At 40.3% G+C, this 25,468-nt stretch overlaps 1 protein-coding gene across 2 annotated transcripts in view; it reads right to left on the reverse strand.

The window, feature by feature from the left end:
- cercam (cerebral endothelial cell adhesion molecule) overlaps window positions 1–23,038 on the reverse strand; it is a 71,250-nt gene extending 48,212 nt beyond the window's left edge. Inside the window, exons 1-2 of one of the 2 annotated variants that reach the window (XM_039762767.1) lie at window positions 22,696–23,038; window positions 16,201–16,311 (exon numbers count right to left, since the gene is read on the reverse strand). In XM_039762767.1, the coding sequence (XP_039618701.1) occupies window positions 16,201–16,311; window positions 22,696–22,910 (326 nt within the window). In that variant the 5' untranslated portion in view covers window positions 22,911–23,038. The remainder of the gene's footprint in view (window positions 1–16,200; window positions 16,312–22,695) is intronic. The other variant, XM_039762768.1, reaches the window with a different exon arrangement.
- Between the last annotated feature and the right edge of the window lie 2,430 nt (window positions 23,039–25,468).

A 25,468-nucleotide genomic window follows, 5' to 3' on the forward strand; every position in this document is an offset into this window, starting at 1 on the left:
ATTAGTTTCACTTTTATTTCAGAAGTTCGTTAAAAACAATATTTGGAATCTTTCGAGTCCTAATATGCTGAATTTTTTAAATGAGGTCAGTGAGACATGTGTTTAATGACTTTGTACCATAATTCAGGATAGGTTTCTCTGTTTGGAATTTCAGCACAGACAAAGCGATCTGCATCATCAGCAGTTAATAATTTTTTTGCAAAGTAACCAATAAATGCATGTGTGGTAAACCACGCTTTTGAAATTCTCAGACTTAAACTTCAAAGCCTTACAATATTTACATACTTCTGACATATCACCTATGTCCATATATTCAATCTATATTCGCCTTTTCGTTATTTCTCCGAGTAATAATTTCTCTTTGCTTGCACTAATGCGATCTTTACTTTCTTTGTTTTGACACTTTCGTTTTTTTTCGGTTTTCATATTCTGTATCTTGCTCTGCATGTGTTTCACGCTGTAGCAGTAGAGGGCGCTATTGCTCCCTTGAACCCTCAGGTACCACGCCAAACACCAGGTAAAAGTCCAATAATTATTATTTTTATTATAATAATTACATGCACCAAGCACCCACTAATCCACACTACTTATACCATAGTTTAATTAATCTACAATCCTCCTCTCCCAGACACTTGGCCACCCTTCCTCCCAGCTCAGCTCACTCGTCTGGTTTTCCCATCGTTCTTTTATATCTCCTGACCCGGAAGTGAACCCACCATACAGTCCATGAGATTCTCTATCACTTCCGGGTCAGATACAAAGTCCTTTTCTTCACCCTGGAAGCACGTCGTTCCTACTGTTCATGTGACCAGGACGTACTTCCGGGTTATAGGGCACGTAGCACACCCCAAGCCTCCCTACAGCAGCTCCTGGTGGTCCCCATGGTATCCAACAGGGCTGTTTATAAAAACTACAAGGTCCATGAGGCCCTGCTGGAATTCGGGGAACCTCCGTGCTGCTGGGAGGGCTTCATCTGGTGGCTTGAGGTGTGGGCCGGAATATATGGCCGGCCATCCTTCACAGCGCCTACGTTTTTTTTTTTTTTTCAGTCTTATGAATTCCAGTTTTAATCATCTCTAACCTGCTCTGCATGTGTTTGGCCCCCTTGTTTTTTAACCTCTTTATGACTTTTACTTTGTTTTCTACTCTGTCTTTTATTTCTGACCTTGCTTTGTCCTGTTTTTTTTTCCCAATGACACCTGGGGCCTCATGTATAAACGGTGCATACGCACAAAAATATTGCATAAGAACATTTCCACGTTCAAATCGCGATGTATAAAATCTAAACTTGGCATAAAGCCATGCACATTTCCATGGTACCTCATACCCTGTTGTACACAAGTTCTCCACTCGGTTTTGCAGACTGGTGGCACCCAGCGTCAAAGCAGTGCTATTGTTCCTGTGTGGTTATCCTTTCTTTTCCTGATGCAGCTTTATAAATACAATGAAATTAACCGCATATTGTTTATTAGTTTAATGCATCTGATTGTAATTAACCAGTAACAGTATAATGGTCCACAGAATGGTCAAACTATTCTAAATACCATAGCTGCTTTAGCGTTGTTACTCTCACTGCACCTTCTTTTTCTTCTTCTTTCAGCTGCTCCCATTAGGAGTTGCCACAGCAGATCATCTTTTTCCATATTACTCTCACTGCACCACTTGGAGAAGCTGATCGGAAAGAGAATTATCGGTATACAGCATCAAGTGCATGCTGCCTCAGCCATGCTTCCTATTTAAACTGCTCTCACACGGCAAACATTTCAAACCTTTCCTGTACGGACCTCGCGGTTCAGAAAGAGTTTCATCCCAAGAGCTCTAAACGCACTCAATCAGTCCATCAACTGCTCCTAGTAGAACTGATTATACTTATTAGTACAATCACCTCACTGTAAACCTGCGATACAGTTATAATATTGCACAACCTCAGCCACTTTATAAAGCACGTATTTACATATGATGACAATATCATTTTTAAGATGAAATGCAGCAAAATATATTTACTATATTATACAGATGAAACTTTAGCTTCATTTAAATAATCTATATTGTTAATAATTAAAGGACACAGTGTTGCTACGCTAGCAAGGATCTGGCGCTCTGCTCACGGATTGTTCCTGCAGCGCCCTCTATGCTTCACTGGAACTGGCGTGAAGGATAGAATAATTAAACATGTACTAGGAAGATATTTCAATGTTCCTTAAAAGTTTTGAAGAATCGGCGTTATAAGCTTACAGATGGCTTAAAGTCTATTACAGAGCTGATTGTGTGGCGATCGGGTTACTTGGAGAAAGAAAAGGAAGGGCAGCAATTGGAGGTTAGTACGTTTGAAAGAGACAATACTGCAGGGGCGGCCTTAGGCATGTCCAAACTGTGCACCTGCACAGGGCCGCCAAATCCCAGGGGCAGCCACGCCAAAATATATTGAATATAAAACAGAAAGAGAAAATAATGACACAGCTAAAAACGCAGCGGCAAATTTTGGCAAAAGTTAAACGCTTGTGTCATGAGCATGAGGCGGCTATGCAGTGTCCGCAACGGACATGGCCATCTGCCGTGCATAAGATACCATATTGACATTGGCGGGTGAAAGAGCCACCAATTCTTTCTCTGCTCAGGTCCGCCATGAACTTAGAGCTGCCCCTGAGTACTGCTGCAATAAATTATTTCATCGAAGGTCACGCACAATCACTGTGCCACCGTGTTCCCATGTTTAATAATGTGCTTTAACACCTATCATCATGAAAATGATATCACGTATACATCTCAGTATTTTAGTTATTCAGAGAGCTGTAATATCACAAATGTCATGGATTCTGTGTCCCGTCAGAGGTAGAGAAAGCCGGTTTAAGAAGCACGTAGTGATTCACAAACATAGGGCACATAGAAGAACACATACAAAACAAAGTATTTAACGTGCTACTTTACTTACGATGTGATTTGAAAAACTAGTTAATTAAACGATTTTAAGATGAAGTTTATGATGTTCTACTTTAATGACAAAATAAACTACGTGATTAAAGTGGAAATTCATGATTGAAGTTAACATTTCGTGCTTTTTCCCCACTGTGTGACTTTTTTTTTTCTATGTACCCCAATAAGCTTTCATATGACACTCGGACGGTGGGCTACGACTCGCCTTTTCACGGCGACTTTGATATCTGACAACTTCTTTTTTATTTTGAGCACTGTGTGACTTTGTGAACTTGAGCTTTCAAGTTTCTCCGACACGCTATGTCACTCGATCAGCTTCCTTTTCTTGTTTATACCACTGTTTAAACCAACAAATAGTCCGTTTTTCCTTGCCTCCACTTGGTATTCGCTGAAATTCTTCCATTTCCCCTCTTGCTTTTCCCATTATCTTTTCACAGAACGCTGAGCTTAAGGGCTATTTATATTAGTTTGCATATTCAAAGAGGCGTAATTCTGGGAGGAGTTGGGGAGTGGCAGTAGGCGCGTGCACGAGCGTTACTTTTCATGCTGACCGGGATTTATGTAGCGGAAGTTAGCAAACGCACAGATTCCTGCATCTGGATTTTTCTGTGCGTAAGCACATTTCAGCTTTTGTGCTTATGTCATGTTATAGTGCGAATTCTACGCACGGCGTTATGCATGAGGCCCCTGGTCCGTGGTGATCATTTTCCCTTTTTTGAGTGATAATTGTTTGCGCTGCTGCGATCTTTACTTTCTTTTTTTTTATACTTTCTATATTTCATACTTCATATTCTTTAACATTCTCCACGTGTATCATGCCGTTTTTTTTTTTGAGCCTTTTAAATTCCACTGCTTTCATAATCTCTAACTTGCTCTGCATGTGTATAGCGCCAACATTTGTGAACATCTTTAAGAAGTTCTACTTAATTGGACGTGCTTTTTTTCAATTCCACTTGTTCCGGGCTGATAATTACTTTCCTTATTTTCTGAATTTGCACCTAGATTATTCTTTTTTGCTCTTTTTTCTCTCCAACACTTTTGAGTCTCTTTTCTCCGCGCTGCTTTCTTCTTCGCTTAGTCGTCGACATTTCATTTATAATGTATTGTCCTTATACACTTTATATGCGCCGAGAGCCCTGGATCTGTGTGTGCTCAAAGTGTTTACACGACTGAATGTTTTGCTGCTCATGGTCTTATTTGATATTGATTGTAAGTAGAGCGTGTCTTGCAAAAATCTCATGTTCTACGTCATCGTGAGACGGTCCTGGGTCAATCTCTTGGCACAAAGTCTCATGTTTAAGGTCCCCGCGAGACACTCCGTGGCCAATCTCTTTCGTCTTGCGGGTCTTTTAAGTGTCTTCTGTGATCTTAACATGAAGATCATGTCCTGTCTCCTATTCTTCTCTTCCAGGATTTTTTTTTTATAATAGAGAGATGTAATCTGTATTAATGTGAATTCACTCTTTGAGTTAAATTTTTTTCCAAAAAATTTAGTTTTCTGAAAAGCACACAAAGCAATGGTTTCACACATAAGTCAACATAAAACATCTGTTGCTATATGCTGAGGCTGCCGTTGGCACATGTTCGTCATCTTTGGCGGTAGTGGCTGCATGGGGGGCACCTCGATGGTCAGCAGGAATGCACGGAGGGTCAGCTGCCTGGCTGTCTTCACATAGCAGGTGGGTAATGGTGGCTGTTGCCGTGTTAAGCAATATGGTTTGTACCTCTTGTCATCATAAGTGGTGGTCCTCCCAGGCAAACTCTGCTGTAGGCGCATCAGCTACACAAAAGTGTTCAGCACCACGATTAGCTGGGGGCTGATCAGATGATGCTGGTACCTCACTTTTGTTTTTGGCATCCATCTCTAGATCACTTGCATCAAACTTGGAGTCTGACAAGTCCGATTCCTATTCATCGAAATTATGTAAAATGTCCATGGAGTATTTTGCTTTGCTTTGGTCTCTCACCAGATATCGGTGCCATTTTAGAGGTGGTTTGCTCTTCACTACTCAGGCACACTTAGGGAATCGAGGTTAGATCAACAAAGCTATGTAACTTTATTTCTTGCAAAGATTACCATCCTCTACTCCTGAATTTTGACAAAAGTCCACATCAGCCCTGAAAGAGTTAATAAGGCACAATTGTACCTTGCATTGCACCTGTGCTTTGGAAGCTGCTTCCTGCCTGACTCAAAGTAGGAAAAGCGACATGCAGCTATGTGGACATAGCCAGTTGAACCAATAATGGCTGCTCTGATTGTTGTATTTTTGGAGTTCTTTCCCAAGAACAATACTAGACCTGTGAACTCACCAATCCGGTCTTGTCTGGTGATTTATATGAAACCATGACTGTTTTTTCTTTTAAAGCTGTTACATGAAAGAATGCTTCAAAAGACGACAAAATCACAACTGTACCCCTCTGAGGATTAATCCAATCTGTCTAAATGAGTTTCAATACTTTTTACACAATAAACTAAATTATACCACCCCGGGTTTAGTTTGAACAGACCACAAGAAATGGGTGTGCAGAAAACTCGGACTTAGAGCAGCTGATTTGCATTAAAAAAAGGGGGGGCAGCAATTAGATCTGGAAAAAAGAAACCCAGCTTGTGCAACTTTAATTCTTCTTGATAAAAAATGAAACATGAATATGAAACAAAACTACAAATCATGTAGCTGCAGCAAAGAACACGGTAGCTCTTAAGAATTCTATGATATGATATTAGGTTGACTTAGCTATTAAGATGGACTAATAGATTTTCTTCTCTAGGGGCACAAGTATTACACTGAAACAAGGAAGACCTAAGGCATTATTTCATATATCTTTATTGTCACTGAAAAGTATACAGTAAATGAAAGGAGGTGGTTCAAAAAAGAAATTAGTCAGTCATTTTTAAACCCGCTTAGTCCTGAATAAGGTTGCAGGGTTCTGCTGGAGCCACCCAAGCTAGCATAGGGCGCAAGGCAGAAACAAACCCTGGACAGGGTGCCAGTCCATCGCAGGGTGAACACACACACACACACACATACTCACAATATAGCATCGCCAATTCACCTAACGTGCATGTCTTTGAACTATGCCCCTGGAGGAAACCCACGCAGACACAGGTAGAACATGTAAACTAATATATAAAAGTACTCAGTATTAAAAACAAATTCCAAAATAAAGAATAACTGATCAATTGCTTGAACTTACACTATCTTCACTGGAATACTGACTGGATCACAGTGCCTTCATTTAATAAAATTCAGCCTAATTTTAATAATTCTTAATAAATCTTAATAATCTTTATCTTCTCATTAGACATCAAACATTGGGAATAGTAAAATATACTGATTTTTGGATGACACACACGCACATCTCATTTATCTAATCTGTGTCTTTTTTGGAAGGGAATTTCTAGTTCGAGGCCAAACAAACCTGGGAGAGACAGAAAGAGAAAGACAGACAGAGAGAGTGGGAAAGAGAGGTGTTGTCAGAAGGGGCTGCGCCATTCTGGGAAGCCATGCAAACAGTACATGTGAGACAGAGTGAAAGACAGAGATGATCAGGCGCTAAACAGCAGCACCTTCAAGACCTCCTCTGCTTCTTAAATGCACTGGCCTGGGTACAAGTCCACTGATAAGTCTTGCTTCCCAAATGAAACAGCAGAAACAGCAGTGTGAATATGTAGACGTTGGATGTAGTAGAAAAAAGGTCATTGTAGCTGCAACAGGGAGAGATGCAGAAGACCATGGCAGCCGAGGATTCACAGCTTGCAGTGAATCATCTTATGTGAAGTAGTGAGGGACAGACACACAATATATTAGGCTACTAGCACCAGCATGAGCAATTATGGCCATAAAAAGAAAAAAAAAAACCCACAAAATGAAGGTTATAATTATTTTGTTATACAATACAACCTCTAAATCACAGTATTAAAAGATATCTCAACATCAATAGCAAATACTCAAAACCAACAGCAGAAGTGCAAATGAATGTTCACAAATTTCCATTTTTTGTTGAATGGATAAAGTGCTAAATTAGATTGTACATACCGTAAGTAATCAGCCTAATTCACAATAATGATAATGACTAGTCTAAGTAACGAATGGATTGTTTAAAAATGGCTTTAGCCTTCAAGCCCCAAGGTAGAACTGAAAAATTTAGGCTGCACATACACACAGCTAAGAAAGTGATAATATGCCTGGAACCCTGCTGAGTGGAAGGGCCTGATAAGACTAAGAGGTGTCTCATGTATAAACAGTGTGTACACATAAAAATGTTGTGTACGCCTGTTTCCATGCTCACTTCAAGATGTATAAAAACTAAACTTGCTGTAAAGCTACACACATTGTTACTGTGGCCTCACACCATACATACGCACTTTTCTGCTCGGTTTTGCAAACAGGCAGCACCCAGCATTAAAGTAGTGCTACTTTTTCTGTATGGTCTCCCTTTCATTTTTAGATTCACATTCATGACATGGGCTTTACCAAATACACCAACGTTAACTGTATATCGTTTACGAATTTAAGGCCCTTGATTGTAATCATTCTGTAACAATATAATGGTGCACAGAATGGCCAAACTATTCCAAATGCCATAGCTGCTTTAGTGTTGTTACTCTCAGTGCATCACTCAGAGTATTTTAACCTGTTATTGTATTTGTGGGTGGTGTCACAGCTTCATAGCAGCTGATCGGAAAAGCTCTACAAAGCTCAGAGGGTGCTTCAGGAAAGCCAGTTGGAGCATGTGCATGGATTCCACTCAGCCATGCACACAGTCTATTTGAACTTCTCCCGTCCGGCAAACACATCAAATCCTTTCCTGTAGGGACCTCGCAGTTCAGAAACAGTTTCATCCCAAGAGCTATAATCGCACTCATTCAGTCCATCAAGTGCTTCCAGTAGAACTGTCTATGCTTATAAGTACAATTACCTCACTGTAAACTTGCACTACAGTTGTAATATTGTACAGCCTGAGCCACTTTATGAACCATTTGCACTATCTGCACTATATGTACATGTATATTGTACTTATGCTTTCAGATTGTATATTTTTCTTTTTTTTAATAATATTATTCTTTTTTGATCATTTTACAGGAAAATTAGTTTATGGAGGAGTTGCATATTGAACCTCATTGTACCATACAATGACAATAAAGGAATATGATTCAATTCAATAGAAGAGGGCATGTATTTACAGATGATGATGACTGCCTTCTAAGTTAATTTAGATTTCTAAGAGCTATCCTCTTAGCACTGTGTGCTGTTAGAACACCAGGATGTATACCGGATATAATTTTTATGATGAAATGCATTAAAGTTTGTATATTATGTTTTACAGATAAATTAACTTAATTTAAATAATGTATACTGTGAATAATTAAACATGTTGGGGGCACAATGGTAGTGATAATCTGGCTCCCCATTTAGGGATTGTTCCTGCCTCCCACTCTATGCTTGCTGGGTCTGGCGCAATCCTGGATGGATGGAATAGTTAAACATGTATAACAAAGATTTTTCAATGTTCCTTAAAAGTTTTGAAGAATCTGCATTATAAGCTTACAGCTGGTTTTACATTTATTACAGACTCTTATTATGTGGCAATTGATTATGTGAAGAAACAAAACAGAAGGACAGGAATTGAGGGTTGGTACATTTAACTGACACAGTACTGTTGGAATAAATTATTCCATCCAGAGTCTTGTGCACCCCAGCAAGCATCTTGAGGGAGGCAGGAACAATCTGTGGACAGGATGCCAATCGTACAGTGCTATAAATATCAGTTTTATTATCTGTGTCCACGTCTGACGACCAATTCACACTGTCACTCAATTCAACTAATGGTTTAGTGTCAGTTTGTTCTAAAACCAGATTTACAGCTTTTCATTGTAAGTTTTAGTTGAAGGCTCCACCCCTCATGAATATTGAGGAGTTACCATTAAGTGTTTTTTTGCAGTTTGGTGCCATTTCATCCACAAGATGACAGCAATATACTGTCCCAAGTCTGTCTTAACACTCTACATCTCATCAAAACAACTTAACATGAGAAACACTTGGGACTAACCATTTTTTCACAGAATTCCAAGTTTTTGGGGTTAACACTAATGAAAAAAATCTATACATAAGGACTCTGTTACTTGTATATCTGTGTTATGCAAGTGCATATTTATTTATTCTCAAGTACTATTTTTAGTATGTCATTTATTTATTATAATTTTAAATTATTTCTGATTGTTTACTCTTTTATTTTTTTCTTGTAAAGCACCTCCAGATATATTCTTTGTATGAAAATATGCCATCCATCCATCCATTTTCCAACCCGCTGAATCCAAACACAGGGTCATGGGGGTCTGCAGGAGCCAATCCCAGCCAACACAGGGCACAAGGCAGGAACCAATCCCGGGCAGGGTGCCAACCCACTGCAGTGAAAATATGCTATACAAATAAATATTATTCCATATTTTCTCTTGTACAGCACTTTATGCTTCACTTTTTTCTTGAAAATGTGGCATACAAATAAATAGTATTGTAGTTAGCTGTCGGTAGCGTGTATTCAGTGTCATATTCTGTGCTGTTGCATATCATAAACAGAAAAAAAAAATTCCAATACAACCACTCCAGTTAAAATACTATACTAAAAGAATTTTAAAAGATTTAAAAATGCACTGAGAAGATTCATTGAAAAAGATGCAGCAGATAGCAAATAAAAAAAAAAAAACTTTATCCGAGTATCTTTAAATGAAGAAATAAATAGAATGTTTCAGGCAGAAGTAAAAAAAAATAAAATAAATAAACTCCAAGGTTACAGATACTAAAATAGAAGAGTCAAGTGAGCTTCAGGCCATTTTTGCACAGAAAACTAATAAATGCCCCGTAGTGCTGAAAGAAATGAAAGACTTCATTTATAAACCTAAAGTTACTTTGTCAATCACTTCGGATGGGAGACGTACACGACGAATGGAAAATGCCAAATGTGCCTCCTTTCCGCATAAAAAAAACAAAATAGGTCCTGGTAATTATATACCAATAAGCTTTACTTCTATCCCGTATACATTTTGGAAACTATAAATAAATCAGAAGACTGCTTCCATGAAAATAATATGCTATATACCAGCCAGCATGGATTTATAAGAGAAAGATCCTGCCAAACCAATAAAAACTGTTTTAAAAAGGCAACTGGAGTGCTTGACAGAAGCAAAACATATCACATAATTTACTTTGACTTTCAAGAAGCATTTGATATGGGCCAATACTAAATGTCAAGCTAGTAGCCTTTGGCATCTGATGTGACTTACAAAACTGAATGTCAAGTTGATTACTAAACAGGCAACTCCAGAGGACATAAGCTATAGACAAGATGACAATGCTCCAAGTGGGGTGAGGTCCTCAGTGGGGTCACTCGGGTTTGTGTTATGGCTAGGGCTGTCAAATTAGCCAAAAAGTAAGGTCTGAATATTACAATTAAATGAGTAAGTATTCAAATATATTTGATTCAGGGCCTTGTATATATACATTTATAAATACTTTATTTTTTACTTTATTATTGTATTAACACTCATGGTACAGAAAGAACAAGCTCCAGCAGTACAAAAAAAGTCCTAGCAGTACTCAGGCAACTGCTATTTCAATACACGTCACAATACGCTGGCAGTGCAGGGATACCAGCTGAGTGCTAAAAGACCTACACAACACCGTCATAAGCACTTTGGGATTTGCAGAGGCAACAGAGTGCAGTGCCAGCACATGTGGATCGTATGGACTTCAGCTCCTTTTCGTGGCTGCTTTTATGGCTCACTGTCCTGACAAGGATCAGGAGGAATACGGGATGTTTAGTAAGACCACAACAGGGTGAGAATAACGAGCGTAGTAAAACAGCAGGCAAGAGGCGGGCAGGTCGAAGCTGGGCTTGTTTTATGATTTTGGGGGTGTCCAATGGGTATCCGCAGTGTACAGTTAAGATCACAGCAAGCCTGTTGGTATTTGTGACTAACAGAGGTATTGCAGTATCAAGTCAGTGTCTGCACAATCTGTATACTTGATTTTGTCGTTTACAGATGCAGTGGTATTTTAATACAGGTAGCCTGAATATTTTAGTGACAACTCACTGTTTTAGGCATTAGGTGTCAAACAGTAGCCACATTTAAAAGGACTGATTGTAGGACACAGTGTGCTGCCTCTTTAAAGTGGGGGGTTGTGAAAGAAAAATTAGACTTATGGGCCACATAGTCCTTTAGGATAAAGTGTTCTGATATGCTTTCAATATGAAAATACAGCATACATCTTAAAGAAATAGCATAAAGGTTTAATAAATGTCAGAAACCTGTTCAGGCTTATCAGGAAACCAGATAAAGGTCAAGTGAACAACAAAGACAAAGATGTAGAACATAAAGTGTACTGAAAGATGACCAAGAAATCACCACATATCCTGTAAACAACCAGAATGGTCAGTTGTTGCAGACACAGACATTTCAAGGGTGGTCGCTCAGCCCAAGGGGTTAAAGATACTCTATGTAAATTCATAAGTTTATAAAATGAACCTCTATCCTTTGTTTCTCAGACCACTGTCGTCATGCTGTAACAGACTGCTGTAAAGAATGCTCTCTGTTCAAGCATTTGCTGAATAGTAATTGATGATGAATGAACAGCTTTTCCCCTGCCTGGTTTCTGACTCGAATAGATTTCATCAAACTTGTCCTACTAGAGGATACGTTTCTTTCTTAAATTAAGTTTCAGTTTCTAGCACAGGGTTTAAAGAATTGTAATAAAAGAAAAATCTGAATATTTGGTTACTTTACATTTGCTTTAATGAGAAGCATTATGGAATAAATGACAGTCAGGGATATCGGGCTTAGGACTGAATTAACCAGAATCAGATACAAAAGGACACTTTCAAGGCACCAGAAAAGCATTTAGTTAAACTGCTCCAAATACACTTGGGGAAACAAAAAAAAATTACAACTACACTGTGAAAGGTTCTGGCTGCAAGTTTTTCTGATAAAGACAACCAGCTAACCATTTAAAATGATGAAATAGCTGATCATGGAAGCAAAGTGCAAAAATAGATCTGCAAAATACTGCAGTTTTGCATTACGTGTCTGGAGTAACGCAATGTTAAAATCAGTAGAGGTAAAACAAATAAATACTTTTATAATCTAATACAAGCGTTTGCCTTCAAATAAGACCGAGTTTAAATACATTTGAACTACTTTTGAATAGTGACGTTCAATCTGACATGGCTCTTACTTTTATAGTTTAAATAAATGACATTGATCCTGATATAGTGAGTAAGATTTGCAGAAGACGCTAAAAGTGGAGACAACAAATACCGAGCATGTAGCAAATCACTTCAAAAAGATGATCTTTACAAAAATGCAGTTTAATGTACAGAAGTGAAAAGTATTACAAGCAAATAAAAGGAAAAGGAGTGTTAATTATAAAAGCAACATGGATTACACTGACCTTCAGGAAGTAACCTCTCAAAATAATTAGGGGATTTATGTTAGCACAACATTCTTAAGCCAATGTTACATTACATGACTTTTAGTTGTTGGGTATATCAGACTTGAGGAATGTCATTGGTAATCTTGTCGCTGGCGCATATCAATTTACGCAACTGAAAACCACTGGACATGTCACATTTAGCGACTGCATGATATCTTTCCAGCACAGCACATATTTGCCCATTTTTGTGACAGCTAATAATGTGCTGTCTGTCATTGTCAGTGTTGTACGAAGCATTAACAGGTACGGAGAGTTCAGCTGCAATCTCTGTCATTTTTTTGTTTTCTTTTTCCATTCTGTACATAAAACACAACACATCAGACAAACAAGCACCTCTGCTGTTTGTGAGGTCCAAAATCCCTATGTTTCTTATTCCCCATCACTGTGTTGTACTTCCAGATGTGCATTCATTGTTTCTCGACTTTCAAGTACACAGAACCTACCCCTACAACTAAACACAAAATCAAACTTGTTTGATTTTACTGGGGTTTGTTGTAGACTATTTGGAGTGGGTATGTTACATTAGGCGGCTGGCTTCATAGGTGCGCGTCATGAACTGCCTCCAGCTCAGTAAGATTATGGAATGAAGGCTACGATGGAAAATCACTCGAAAAGGCATCTAACTTGACATGGCCTATAGTGTGTAATCAGTACGCAGAATGAATTGAAATGGAAAATAAAAAGTTTGCTTACTAATAAAAAAAGTAGATTAATGCAGCCTCTATAATGTGATAGTAAGATGGCATCTGGAGTTCTGTGTGCCATGTTAGCTAATAAGCTACAAAACAGAAAAGACTAAAAACTATCCACAAAACAGGGACCAAGTGCATCAATGAACTAAACTCAATCTACATGCTTCCGTTAGGTCAGATTATCTCAGGGCACAACATGAGCTACCACAGCTATGCTGATGACACACAGCTGTACTTCTCAACAGCACCTGATGACCCCGATTCTATTGATTCACTAACACAATGTCTGACTTGTATCTCAGAATGGATGAATAGTAATTTTCTCAAGTTAAATAAAGAGAAAACTGAAATCTTAGTGATTAGCAATAATGGATACAATGAGGCTATTAGAAATAAACTGGATACATTAGGATTAAAAGTCAAGACGGAGGTAAAAAGCTTAGGGGTGATTGTTGACTGTAATCTGAATTTTAAATCGCATATTAATCAGATCATTAGGACAGCATTTTTTCACTTAAGAAACATAAGTAAAGTTAGACCTCTTATATCACTGAAAGATGCTGAGAAATTAGTTCACACGTTTGTTTTCAGTCGACTAGATTACTGTAATGCACTCCTCTCAGGACTACCCAAAAAAGACATAAATCGTTTGCAACGAGTGCAGAATGCAGCTGCAAGAATCCTAACTAGGAAAAGAAAATCCGAACACATTTCTCCAGTTTTAATGTCACTACACTGGTTACCTGTGTCATTCAGGATTGACTTTAAAATTCTGCTTATGGTTTATAAAGCCTTAAATAATCTCGCCCATCGTATATATCGGAATGTCTGACACCTTATATTCCAAATCGTAACCTCAGATCCTCAAATGAGTGTCTCCTTAGAATTCCAAGAACAAAACTTAAAAGAAGTGGTGAGGCGGCCTTCTGCTGCTATGCACCTAAAATCTGGAATAGCCTGCCAATAGGAATTCGCCAGGCTGATACAGTAGAGCAGTTTAAAACACTGCTGAAAACATTACTTTAATATGGCCTTTCTATAACTTCAATTTAACTTAATCCTGATACTCTATATGTTCAATTCATCAGAATAACTATTCATGGTGGCTCTAAAATCCGTACTGACCCCTACTCTCTTTTTTGTTTCTTTTTCCGGTTTCTTTGTGGTGGTGGCCTGCGCCACCACCACCTACTCAAAGCTTCATGATGCTCCAACAATGATGGATGGATTAAAAGGCAGAACTCTACGTGACCACCATCATCAAGTCCTTCCGTGAGAACCCTAAATCCAAAGAGGACTGTTTCATTTATGTTAGGTAGAATGCCCAGAGGGGACTGGGCGGTCTCATGGTCTGGAATCCCTACAGATTTTATTTTTCTCCAGCCGTCTGGAGTTTTTTTTTTTGTTTTTTCTGTCCCCCCTGGCCATTGGACCTTACTCTTATTCGATGTTAATTAATGTTGACTTATTTTGTTTTCTTATTGTGTCTTTTATTTTTCTATTCTTTATTATGTAAAGCACTTTGAGCTACTGTTTGTATGAAAATGTGCTATATAAATAAATGTTGTTGTTGTTGTTGTAAACAGCATATCCTACTCTGACACACTAAGAAATTAAACAGCTTTAGTCCTGAGCAGACAGTTTCATTGTGAGCTAATTCAGATCTTCAAAATTCTCATTAGCACTAAGCTGACCCAGCAGAATTCTTTCAATTAAATAGTGAACTACATGCTTAAGGGTAGTGGTGGAATTTAAAGCAAGTCAATCTTAAAGGTCAAGAAGACTGTCTTCAGAGAAAGAGTCATGGGAATCTGGAACACAATACTGAGTTATGTAGTTTTAGCAGAACTCTTGCAACGTTTACAAAGAATCAGAATAAGATACAGAAGTGACATCCTATTGGTCTCCTCTGGTTTATCAAATGTATGTTTTTACATACATTTTTTGAACATTTTTTCTCTGCTATTCTTTAGTTTATATGTATGTGTATGTTTTTATTCCTTCTTTTGCCATTTTGGGTTATTTAGCAGCTAGATGAACTAGACAGGCACTCTCATTGGGCCATTTAGTGTCCAGTGAAAGAAGCAGGCAACTGTGGATTCCACAGTAAAGCAATAGTTACAGATTTATTTCTTAGGCTAGTAACAGTACCTGTTATTTTGCATCACATGCTGCATTAAACAGTGTGGCATGTGTTGTGCATTTTATTTTATTTTTTTCACAGCAGCTACATCAAGACAAATGTCAGCTGGACATCTGCATTTAGGCATTAGATCAGGATTCAGCAAATACCTCTAATAAAAACAGGTTCCCGCTACCTTATTTGAAGTGTTTAGGACCAAGTGGCTTTCAGAATTTAAACTTTTTTGGATTCCAGAATGGGACAAACCGGGAATTTTGTATCACTGTAGTCATATGTATACCCTGGGGGTACTCTGCAGGTCTCTTACAGGCACAGTTAAGAAGACACCTACAACTTGTGAGAAACAGAGAGTTTGGGGAAAAAAATGTGCATGCCCCACAGGTATGGATCTGACGTCTGAGAATATGCAACACAAGAATTCAAAGTGGAAGTTTTAGACATCTGAAATCTGCTTTTCAATATCCTAACAAGGTTTATGAAAGATACCCAAATAATTAATTCTTTTTGTCAGACTGGTACAGTAGGCTTAGTGATTATCGACTCTTTTTACAAGGACAGCAATGAACTATACATGTGCAATCTGGTGTGGATATGATTAATTTTAGAACTATCTCTTGCACTTCATTGGTGCCCTGCATGTCACGCACAAATTCCGGTCACTTTTCCATTGCTGTCCGGCTACAACACAATGACTTCATTACTTTTTTTGTAGTTGGTATAATAGTAAGTTTAATGACCTACACAGGGTGTCAGAAGGAAAGATTAAACTTCCAGCTTTGTGGTGTAAACATCAGAGCTCTGGCCACCAAGCTAAACTGCCTGCCGGAAAGACTTAACATTGTGTTTGACGTAATTCAGTTTATGCAGCACATAAAAGCAACAAACACACTTTTACTGTGAGGGATCACGGGCATGGGTTCAAAGCAGACAACCATAGACTCACTTGGGTTCCTCCATGGGTCTCCATTCTATTTTATGGTAATACTTCTGCATAACAGTGAGCCACTCCCTCAGGACCGCTGTGGTGTTGTCGATATTGTGATCGGTTGCAGCCCTAGAAGAAAAGTGTAGTAAAAGTGAGCAAAAAAAAATCATCCGATTTCACTAAAAAATAAATCTGACACAGCCTGCCAGGCTGGCCATCCCTAACGTAGCAGGAAAGGCTCTCTGACAGCAAGGAAGCTCAAAAGGTACACACTACTAAGTGCCAGTTTTTTTTAGCTAGAAGGAGGAAGAATAAATAAATGAAATTTGAACATGATCTTTATAAGGCACCAGGACTGAGTTGATGGCAAAAACATCTGGCATTACTGCATGTTGAAGTTATTGATGAAACCAGACATGTGCCTGTTTAATGGCACAATGGCTTTTTCTTTCCACATCTTCAAACATCAGTGAGCTACTGCCAGCCTTTGTTTAACACCTAGCAGATAGTGGGGCCTCACCACTGTGGCGATTCTGAGCTCCTCAGTGAGTACTATATGCCTGAGGTTATGCCCTCTAGTGGTGTTCTTCCCTTAAACACTAGTCTCATAACACACAGAAGAGTCCTTTGCATCATATGGTCTTAAGGTGTCAAGCCTATACTAGTCTTCCCAAAGTCCAAAACTTAAAGCACTGGTTACCTACCCTTACATAAGAGAAAGAGAGAACCTGGCTGCTGATGCTACAATAGGCTTGTTCCTGTTGTTACCCACAGGGCATCTCTTCTCACAGGTGCACCACCCCATGACAGGGTACACTCACAGTGGCTCAGTTAAGCATCCCTAATTAATCTAACATGCAGCCACACTGTGGATTTCTATAGTATTCAGACCCCTTTACTTTCTGCATACTTTATTGTGTTGTAGATGTAATTTTAAATGGATATAACTGCCATTTCTGCACATCAATCAACACTCAATAACCTACCTTAACAAAGTTAAAACATCCATCCATCATCCAACCAACCCGCTATATCCTAACACAGGGTCACGAGGGGTCTGCTATTGAAAATAAAAACCGGAAATCTCTCTTTTACGTAAGTATCCAGATCTTTAATTCAGTACTTTACGGAAGTCCATTTGGCAACAATTCCCACTTAGAGTCTTCTTGGGTACATCTCTACAAGCTTTGCACACCTGGATTAAGATCCTCTCAATCTCCATTAGACTCCATGGGTAGCATCTATAAAACTGCCATCTTTGGGTGTCTCCACAGATGTTCTACAAGATTTCAGTCTGGATCATTCAAGGACTTGTCCTGAAGCCACTCTATTGTTGTCTTGGCTGTATGCTTTGGGTCATTGTCATTCAGAAAGGTGAACCATCATCCCAGTCTGAAGTGGTGCACACACCAGAGCAGGTTTTCTTCAAGGGACTCTGTACTTGGCTGCGTTCATCCTTCCCTCAATTCTGACCTGCCTCCCTGTCCCTGCCACTGAGAAACACCATAATAGCGTGATGATTCCACCAACAGGCTTCACCACAAGGATGGTGTTAGGCAGGCGATAAGCAGTGACTGCTCCTCATTGACACAGTGCATGGAGTTCTGCCCACAGAGTTCAATTGTTGTCGCACCAGACCACAGAATCTTTTCTTAATGCTGTCAGAGCCTTTTAAATTCAGTTCGGCCAAACTCCAGGCAGGTTGCCATATGCCTTTTACGCTGGGACTTCCAATCTGACTGACAAAGCGCTGCTGAGATGGTTTTCCTTCAAACAAGTTCTCCCATCTCAGAAGAGGACTTCTGAAGCTCTGTGAAAGTGACCATTGGGTTTTCGGTCATGCCTGACCAAGGCTCTTTTTGCCCAGTAACTAAGTTTGGCTGATTGGCCAACTCTAGGCAGAGTCCTTGTGGTTGTACACTTCTTCCATTTCACAATTATTGAGGTCACTGTATTCCTGGGACCACTCAAAGCTTTAGAAATGGTTTTATCCCCTTGCCCTGATTTGCGCCTTGCCACAATTTGATCACAGAATTCTACAGAGATTCTTGGATGATTTGTTTTTATCTCTGACATGCAGGGTGAATTGTGGGATCTTCTATACACAGGTATGTGCCTTTCTGAACGATGTCCAGTTGGCCAAGTCTGAAAGGAGAATTAAAGCAAACAGGAGGCACCTGACCACAATTTGGAGTGCCACCGAAAAGAATCAGAATACTGAAAGGAACATAAGATTTCAGTTTCTGATTTTTAATAAATTTGCAAACCTTTCCGAAAGCATGCTTTCATTTTGCGACTGCGGTTTACTCAGTGTGGACTGATGCGCAGAGATGTCAAATTGATCCATTTAAAATTAAATCCACGATACAATAAAGTGTGCAGATAGTGAAGAGTCTGAATATTTTCTGAACCCACTGCATCCACCCGAGAACAAAAAAGCAGGTAATACAGTAACATCTCAACTGTAAACCAAATGACCTTTAACAATGATGTAAATTTAAACAATTTAAAAAAAACACGTCAAGTTCTTGAAAAGAACAAACGTATTTTGGCCGAACTCATTGGCTGACATGGTACAGCAGCAGAGGACAGCATGCCATTGTTACTCCGGACATTAGCTGGGGAGGGCAGGAATTTGTAGCAGAACTAAAATATGGTAACCAAATGGCAGGTTTGAATCTGGAGACAGCAGAAATAAATACCAACTGGCACTTCTTTATATCCTGAGCTGCAGTCTAGCCTAGCTCCACTCTCGCATCCAGGACTCGCTACTCTACTGCCACCTGTTTCTTATATTTTAATGCTGGACCTGCATGCCTCCTGTAAGAAAATCACACACAGAAGGGAAAAGGCAGCAGTCACAGGGCAAACCAGAAGAGTGCCAACCCGACGCCCAAACACTTACTCGGAACTGTACTACCGATATAGCGTCTGGCCAGGGAAACCAAATGGTGGAATATAAATTAGAGCACAAAACCCTAAAGAACAAAAGACACTGGTAGGACTGCTGCTTTGCAGGAAGGAGATTGTGGGTTCGCTTCCCGGGTCCTCCCTGCGTAGAGAGCGCTTTGAGTAGTGAGAAAAACGCTATATAAATGTATGGAATTATTATTATTATTGTTTAAATTTAGAATAAATACAGTACATGTTCAGTGTGCACAATGAAACCACCTATGTAAAGGCTGTGTCACATTAAACGACTTTTCCATGACTTTTCCAGTGATTATCAGTCACAGATTTCATTGTCATGGTCTTAGCGAGTCAGAAGCAGACACTGTGTGCTCCCATGAGTCCTGGCCACGTAGTCTGACAAACCCAATGACTCAGTCCCACCAGTCTGCGACTCACCCCATCAAGATTTTGTCTTAGGTCGTAGGGTTGGTTCCTGTGTGTAAGCAAAGGCTAGCAACCAATGAGGGCTCTGCCAGCAGTACAATGTATATAATGAAGCAACAAAGAATAAGGAATGTGCGCGTTTTGGACCTGGAAAACTGAAGAAAGACTCATCTGTCTGATGTTGTCTGTTTTACAAACCAAAAGAGAATTGAAATAAAGAGAAAAGGGGTCAGAATTGCTGCTCAGTTCCCTGTATTTGTAAAGCCTTTGCACAGGCACCAGCTACATTTGGCAGCATGTTACAGGCTGCCAGGAAATGAGGCATGCTTGCAATACTTTAAGCGTGACACTGTGGTGTAAAGTCATTAAATAGTCATCTAATCTGACATACCCTGGAACATCCGGTCATGTACTTTGGCATCCTCTGGTGACGAGGTCAGCAACTTCAAGTTTCCTATCCCCTCTGGCTAGAAGTTGTGTAATGTGACATCGGCAGAAGAAGGACTGGAGGATCCGCAGTGCAAGACCTAGAAGTGCTAAGAAGTGGAGACAGAGATGCCCTATCTGCTGTCAAGTAAAAGAATGGCACCACTGCATTTACAAGTTCTCTAATTCTCGAATTTCAACAGGACAGAGGAACTGAAAGTAATCCATCCATCCATCCATTCATTCCATGAGTCTGCTTTGCTCACATGAGGATTGCAGTCACCTTGGAGCCAAATGGCCACAAAGTAGAAAACACTGATGAGTCCATCGATGGACACCCGTTACATTCACCCATACAGGTTACCCAAGAGCAAAATACGGACAAAATTCAGAGCACCTGCAGAACATGAAAACTCAAATATTGGTCTGGCCAGAACTCAAGCTTAAGTCCTTGGGACTGCGAGGCATGAGCTTTAACCACTGCATTGCTGTGCTGGCCTTAGGGGAGGAAAAACTGGAATACGTTCATGCCCGTCACTTAAGGAATTTGAGTAGGCAGATGAGCTGCACGTCAAAGATGGACTCTCAGGGATTGGGACCTTAGATTTAGTTTCTTTTTTTCCCCCAATTTATTTATCTGTAATTGTTAATTTATTCAAACTCACATATCCCCTACTGGGTAGCTGGGGCCAAGTGCAACAGCAGCACAAGATGGGAAATAGCACCACATAGGGTACCAGTCCATCAGAGTACCTAAAATCATTATTTAATGTGTTAGTACTGTTTTGGAAGCACACAAATGTGCTTTCATTAAAGTAAAGATCCCTCTCAACTTCTCAAACCCCCCTTGATCTAAATGGTATAGCACAGGGCAGGAAGCCCACCTAAAAGAGGCAATGGATAGAGACAGTCAGAGCCGGCCTTCGGGCAAAGCGAACGAAGTGACCGCTTAGGGCCCATAGCTGGAGGGGGCCCACTGCGGCCAAGGTTTTTTTTTTCCCTGTGATGTGACGCTGCTGCGGAGGGCCCAATGGAGCAACTGACTCCTTCACTCCAACCTCTATTACTAATTTGTTATATATATATATATATATATATATATATATATATATATATTCACCGGCAACATATTCGATCACCTAATTACTCCACGTGGACATCTCCACTCGGCACTCCAATTCAACGGCCATGCGAGCACTAGAATATTTGTATGTGAAGGAGTTAGCAACTGCCATGCCTAATGTTGCTGTGTGCCTCTAACGGTATCTTCAGCGGAGAGGAGTTTTTCAAAACTCAAGCTTATCAAAAATTACTTGCGAAGCTCCATGAGCCACGAACGTCTGAATAGTCTGGCATTGATGTCAATTGAGCAAGAGATAGTCGAATCTTTTGATTATTCTGAACTTATTCATTAGTTTGCCAGTGCCAAGTTTCGAAAAGTGTCTTTTGTGTGAAATAGATTTCAATATCTGCTGGTAAGTTATTTTATACGGAAATCTGAATATCTCGAAAGTATGAAAACAAGCTTTAAAACCGAATAAAAATGTAAAAACAAAATAATGTGGATCTCATCTTCATAAAATAACAAAAATATAAAAAGCAAAAAAAATGGGCTTGGCCTAGCTATTTACCTCCATGTGCTGCCTGGTGGAAACAGCAAAAGCTGGCTAAAATGTAGCTTTATCTGTTAATGTATCGTCACTAAAGACATTTATGCGGGCCCACTCCGACCTCCATCACTCATACCCTTCACTCAGGGCCTTGTACAACAGTCTGCACTGACAGCCTGCAAATTTGGCTCCTGTCAGTGTGTTACGGTTACGGTTGTCAGTGTCAAACGGAAATCGTCAAAAAGTGGAAAACGCATTTCTGCAGCTCAGAATGCAGGAAATCGCTTGGCGGCTGGAGCTCTGCCCCAGACCCCCTAGCTGCAGGGGTGTATCAGTTTGCTTCTGGACCGAAATTGTCTAGGGCTGGCTCTGAGACAGTGAGCAGGTACTCCTGAAGCTGTGAAGCTACACTGCTACCCTCTATGCAATAACAGAACATTTTCAAACTCATTTAATCTAACCTGTCTATGTTGGCAGCACTAGGCATGAGTCAGAAAGAATGCCTAAACAGGCTGCCAGTCCACTCACACACACAGACACACACACACATCACACTACCTTAGGGCCAATGTGGAATCGCCAATTAACTTACGATGAATGTGTTTGGGGATGTGTGAGGGAAATTGGAAGGAAGAAAATTCACATAAACACTGAAAAAGTGAGCATACCCCCTAGGTTATGGCATGGGCAGAGCCGTCTTAACAACATCCTGGACATCGGGGCAAAGTATGTGCTGGCGCCTCTGTTTTGAAAGCAAAGCAGAAACATACATAAGGCAGCAGAAACATTGTGGGCCCCTATGCTCCTGGGACCCCCAGCCAGCACCCATACGATAAGATGTCCTTTGGTATGGGTCGCTGGTGCCACCCGTACACATTAATATGTAATGAGGAATTTACTGTCTAGAGAAGTCTTTACAATGAAGTGAATCACAGCAGTTCACAAAGCTTACTAAGCTTATTAAGGCGGCCTGGCCAAGGCAGTTATTAATGATGTGGACCCATGATGTATAAAAAGCAAAACCCCTCCACCCATAGACGTGAAGTAAAACATAACATGAGATCAGCGCTAAGCTGAAGTAGACAACGCATTCCCAGCAGCTGCATGCACCCCGGTCCAGTCCCGTCCCGTAGGACCTTACCAGATGGAGATGCGGTCTTTAGGGTAGTCGAGCCTCTCGATCGCTCCCAGATAGTAAGGCAAAGAGTGAGCGGCATTGCGGGCAATAATTGCAATCACCACCGTCGGATTCTGCACGATGGATTCCGGGTACAACTGTTCCTCGTTAAAGTAAGCGCGAACCTCAAGGAAGAAACAGAAAAGACAGAAGTAAGGCAAAAACGTGAGCCCTGGCATGTCGTCTTTCCGAACCTCTGAAGCACAGCTGCACTGAACGGTTGTCCGCGTCAGCACTTCCCAAAAAAAGAGTATTTGGAGTTTTCTGCAACTCCTCCTCTGCGCGGCACACCGGAGGCGGGCTACAGTGCTGCACGCGCGTCTTCACAAGTCAAGTCAGGCGCGCATGCGCCGAGAACAACCAAGCGTGTGCTGATTGTTGATACACTTGGGTGCAGAGGAGAGGGGAGTTAGGGGGCTGGAGCTCGGATCCGAAAATTATTGCATTATTGGAGCATTCAGGATTTTTACTTACTATACACAAGTAGTTTGGAATGCTTAATAGTTTACCAGTACCCAGCTTCATTGACCAAGAGAATAAAGCAGTAATACTACGACTTGTTATACATAACATATTGTAGCGCCCCTGGGTCCGGATGTGAGAGGGACACAATCAGAGTGGGCGGGGATACCTGGCGAGCCCGGCCATAGAAAACTCTCCTGAGAGCACGGGGCTGCTGGCGCAAATGAGGAATATGCAAAACGATTCCTTTAAGTGATTCATCTCGTTCAGTTCACCAAAATGATATGAATCTTTGAGTCACTGATTCGTTCACTTCAAAAACAAGATGTATTCTCGTTTAAAATCTACAAATCTGTAACTACTTTAACCACCAAACAATATAAACAATGTAAAAAGCAAGCACCAAAATAGGTAATTTACACATAATAATAATAATAATAATAATAATAATAATAATAATAATCCTTTATTGAATTATGACAATAATTAAAATTTCATCAACAAATAGAGGGGAAACAATCATACAAGTATAACCTTAGAACAGTGCGCACATCATGATAAAACTTTCTGATGTAATCTGCCATAGATACAGTGCCTCCGGAAAGTATTCAGAGCGCATCACTTTTTCCACATTTTGTTATGTTATAGCCTTATTCCAAAATGGATTAAATTCATTTTTTTCCTCAGAATTCTACACACAACACCCCATAATGACATCATGAAAAAAGTTTACTTGAGATTTTTGCATATTTATTAAAAATAAAAAAATTGAGAAAGCACACGTACATAAGTATTCACAGCCTTTGCCATGAAGCTCCAAATTGAGCTCAGGTGCATCCTGTTTCCCCTGATCATCCTTGAGATGTTTCTGCAGCTTAATTGGAGTCCACCTGTGGTAAATTCAGTTGATTGGACATGATTTGGAAAGGCACACACCTGTCTATATAAGGTCCCACAGTTGACAGTTCATGTCAGAGCACAAACCAAGCATGAAGTCAAAGGAATTGTCTCGAGGCACAAATGTGGGGAAGGTTGCAGAAAAATTTCTGCTGCTTTGAAGGTCCAAATGAGCACAGTGGCCTCCATCATCCGTAAATGGAAGAAGTTCGAAACCACCAGGACTCTTCCTAGAGCTGGCCGGCCATCTAAACTGAGTGATTAGGGGAGAGGGGCCTTAATCAGGTAGGTGCCCAAGAACCCGATGGTCACTCTGTCAGAGCTCCAGAGGTCTTCTGTGGAGAGAGGAGAACCTTCCAGAAGGACAACCATCTCTGCAGCAATCCACGAATAAGGCCTGTATGGTAGAGTGGCCAGACGGAAGCCACTCCTTAGTAAAAGGCACATGGCAGCCCGCCTGGAGTTTGCCAAAAGGCACCTGAAGGACTCTCAGACCATGAGAAACAAAATTCTCTGGTCTGATGAGAGAAAGATTGAACTTTTTGGTGTGAATGCCAGGCGTCATGTTTGGAGGAAACCAGGCACCACTCATCACGCATGGTGGTGGCAGTATCATTCTGTGGGGATGTTTTTCAGTGGCAGGAACTGGGAAACTAGTCAGGATAAAGGGAAAGATGACTGCAGAAATGTACAGAGACATCCTGGATGAAAACCTGCTCCAGAGCCCTCTTGACCTCAGACTGGGGTGACGGTTCATCTTTCAGCAGGACAACGACCCTAAGCACACAGCCAATATATCAAAGGAGTGCCTTCAGGACAACTCTGTGAATGTCCTTGAGTGGTCCAGCCAGAGCCCAGACTTGAATCTGATTGAACATCTCAGAAGAGATCTTAAAAATGCTGTGCACCGACGCTTCCCATCCAACCTGATGGAGCTTGAGAGGTGCTGCAAAGAGGAATGGGCAAAACTGGCCAAGGATAGGTGTGCCAAGCTTGTGGTATCATATTCAAAAAGACTTGAGGCTGTAATTGCTGCCAAAGGTGCATCGACAAAGTATTGAGCAAAGGCTGTGAATATGTGAATTCTCAGTTTTTTTTTAATTTTAAATAAGTTTGCAAAAACCTCAAGTAAACTTTTTTCACATTGTCATTATGGGGTGTTGTGTGTAGAATTCTGAGGAAAAAATGAATTTAATCCATTTTGGAATAAGGCTGTAACATAACAAAATGTGGAAAAAGTGATGCGCTGTGAATACTTTCCGGATGCACTGTATATCATCAGAGTACTGAACTGTGATTCAATGTACTGCGAGTCTCTTGTCTGCAGTTCAGTACACAATCCGATTCTTTCGGTGAACTAGTTTAGTGTACTATACTG

Source organism: Polypterus senegalus, chromosome 9 (genome assembly GCF_016835505.1).
Source record: "Polypterus senegalus isolate Bchr_013 chromosome 9, ASM1683550v1, whole genome shotgun sequence".
Classification (NCBI taxonomy): Eukaryota; Metazoa; Chordata; class Cladistia; order Polypteriformes; family Polypteridae; genus Polypterus; species Polypterus senegalus.